This window comes from Triticum aestivum, chromosome 7D (assembly GCF_018294505.1).
Source record: "Triticum aestivum cultivar Chinese Spring chromosome 7D, IWGSC CS RefSeq v2.1, whole genome shotgun sequence".
Classification (NCBI taxonomy): Eukaryota; Viridiplantae; Streptophyta; class Magnoliopsida; order Poales; family Poaceae; genus Triticum; species Triticum aestivum.
In genome coordinates this window covers 582165046-582167295 of record NC_057814.1, presented here as the reverse complement: position 1 = coordinate 582167295, position 2250 = coordinate 582165046, and the positions used below count along the sequence as shown (strand labels likewise).

Below are 2250 nucleotides of genomic sequence, written 5' to 3'. Positions count from 1 at the left end.
ACATGCAACTTACACAAAGCATACCGTCAAATTCGTATGTGAAAGGAGCTTCCAATGATATAATTTTTACATTATACATCTCATGTATTATTAATCTTGTCAATACTCAAAGGCGGTCTTGAAATACGCATTAGGCCCTATATAGATGGAAGGAGGGAGTAGTGAGCTACAATAAAACATTATTTCACATGTGAAACCAGTGCCATGGCTTCAATCTGCTGAATCTTCTTTCCCGAACCCCTAATCAAATTTCTGTTCGTCCAATTCGAACTAAAAAAATCCATCCCTTACGGCGTAACCACATGAAAATCAAATACAGGAAAAACCTACAGATTAGTGCAACAGGCCAACAGCAGTTCCTTCTGAAGATGAAGCAGCCTATGCACTGCTGCATACGGAGATGTTCTTGTGCGACCACGCTCCAGGCCTTTCGACATGACTCAAGTGACCGCGACCAATCCTAGAGCTAGGGTAACATTTTGTACAACCTCCTAGATCAATCACTGAAGTCGAACATTACGGTTTCCAGAGTATGTTGAACAAAGCATTGCGCAGTTGCGCCCGGGCTAAGTAAAAGTGTAAATTAACACATTATGGTTTCCTAGTCTGGTAATTGCTTGCTAAGCTCCTAAGTCATGTCACATTTGGCAATGAATAGTGCAAAGAAGAACATGAAGACCAAAGCTTGACGATAGCCAAAAGGTGCGGGCGCTGGAGCCAAACTTCAAAGAACATGAAGAGTCACATGATAGTCAAACTTCAAAGTTCTGCCCATTATAAAATGGCATAGCCAAAACGTGCAACGAGGCAAACCTCATGGCTCCATTGGCCGTTGGGTAATGATCTGGATGGCAGACTTACACTATGGGGGTTTATCTCTATTTAGGTATCCCTTGAAAGTTATAGCCAATCTGGCAGTGCAAGAGTGTCAATGGTACAGAAGAAGTTTGAAATCAACTAAGTGGAAACACAACTGAAGGATCTGAAATAGCTGTAATGACGTGATATATATGAAATATGCAGCAGTAGTAGTCGAAATACATCTTCTTTCTGGGATATTGCAACTTATACCCTACATAATTCATTCACTACATTAAGCCATGGGACGCATTCGATATGTATAGCAAGAAGGGAACATAAGATGCTGGAGTTGGGGAAGCCACATGATGCTTTGGCACTAACCATTTCACTACCAGGCACTAGATAGCCAGTTAAACTAGCTAAACTTCATTGGTGCTGGGCTCAATGTTCAGTTGCATGGCATCCATCTTCTCAATCACATACTCCAGCTTTTTGCAACAAATCTCGTTAGCAATCCTTGCACTGTAGTCACACATCTCAAATGGCCGGTATTCACAAGCACTTTTTATTTCCTCACGCAATGTAGTTTGAATTTCCTGCTCCAGCCACAATATAGAATTAATTTATCATGCATGATTCATGGCGAATATAACGTGTCAAAAAAAATATTCAGAACTGAGAAAGTCATATGAATGCCATGGATTAATCGGTTCACATAAGGCAAGTATTTTGGTGGAAGGAATGTATCATTGGGTCGGATCAGAATTTGACATGAGACCCTTAACGATCAGCTTCCAAAAAAAATCCTGATTTTACAACAACCAAAGGAGGGTGCACACAGGCAGACAACATTCAATTCAAAAACATCACTAATTGACATCAGAAGCACTTGTTTCAATGAGCAAAGATTGCAAATTTTCGTGCAATATACAGGCATGAAAAATAATGGTTGAGCATGTCAACCAATATGGGGCAATGTGCTTCATGGAAGCTAAAAGATGAATTGTCTAACGGAACTAACCGATTGCGGTTCAGAGCAGTAGCACTCCAACAATAAGAAGGCAATAAGCTCATATCAAAAGGAATAGGGTGGACACACAAAAATAGCAGTGCATCATGTATAGTATTATCGGCGGGCGGCAGGATACCTCGCAAAGCATAGCATCCCCCCACTGGTAAGTGACAGCAATCCATCAGCAAGCAATTTAAAGCAAACTCCTGAAACGGTGGTCACACATGTTCTGCTAGTGTACCACCCAGACGCTTGCAGCAACAGATCCATCCATTCCCCCTGGTTTTCAAGCCAGGAGCATGGGGCGAAAAGATCTGCGGACGGGGATGGTGGATGGATGAGGGAGGGGTACCTTCATGTAGAGCATGAACTCGCGGCAGTGGGCGACGACGGCGTCGCCGCGGGGACCCTGCGAGTTTCCCAGCTCCTCCATGACC

The 2250-nt window shown here is 42.8% G+C and overlaps 1 protein-coding gene across 1 annotated transcript in view; it reads right to left on the bottom strand.

The window, feature by feature from the left end:
* Positions 1–983: 983 nt before the first annotated feature.
* The window catches only part of LOC123169946 (mediator of RNA polymerase II transcription subunit 11), a gene marked incomplete in the record, with an annotated part of 1675 nt that continues 408 nt past the window's right edge, over positions 984–2250 (bottom strand). The window contains 2 exon segments of the mRNA XM_044587797.1: positions 984–1397; positions 2166–2250. Coding sequence (XP_044443732.1) covers positions 1221–1397; positions 2166–2250 — 262 coding nt within the window.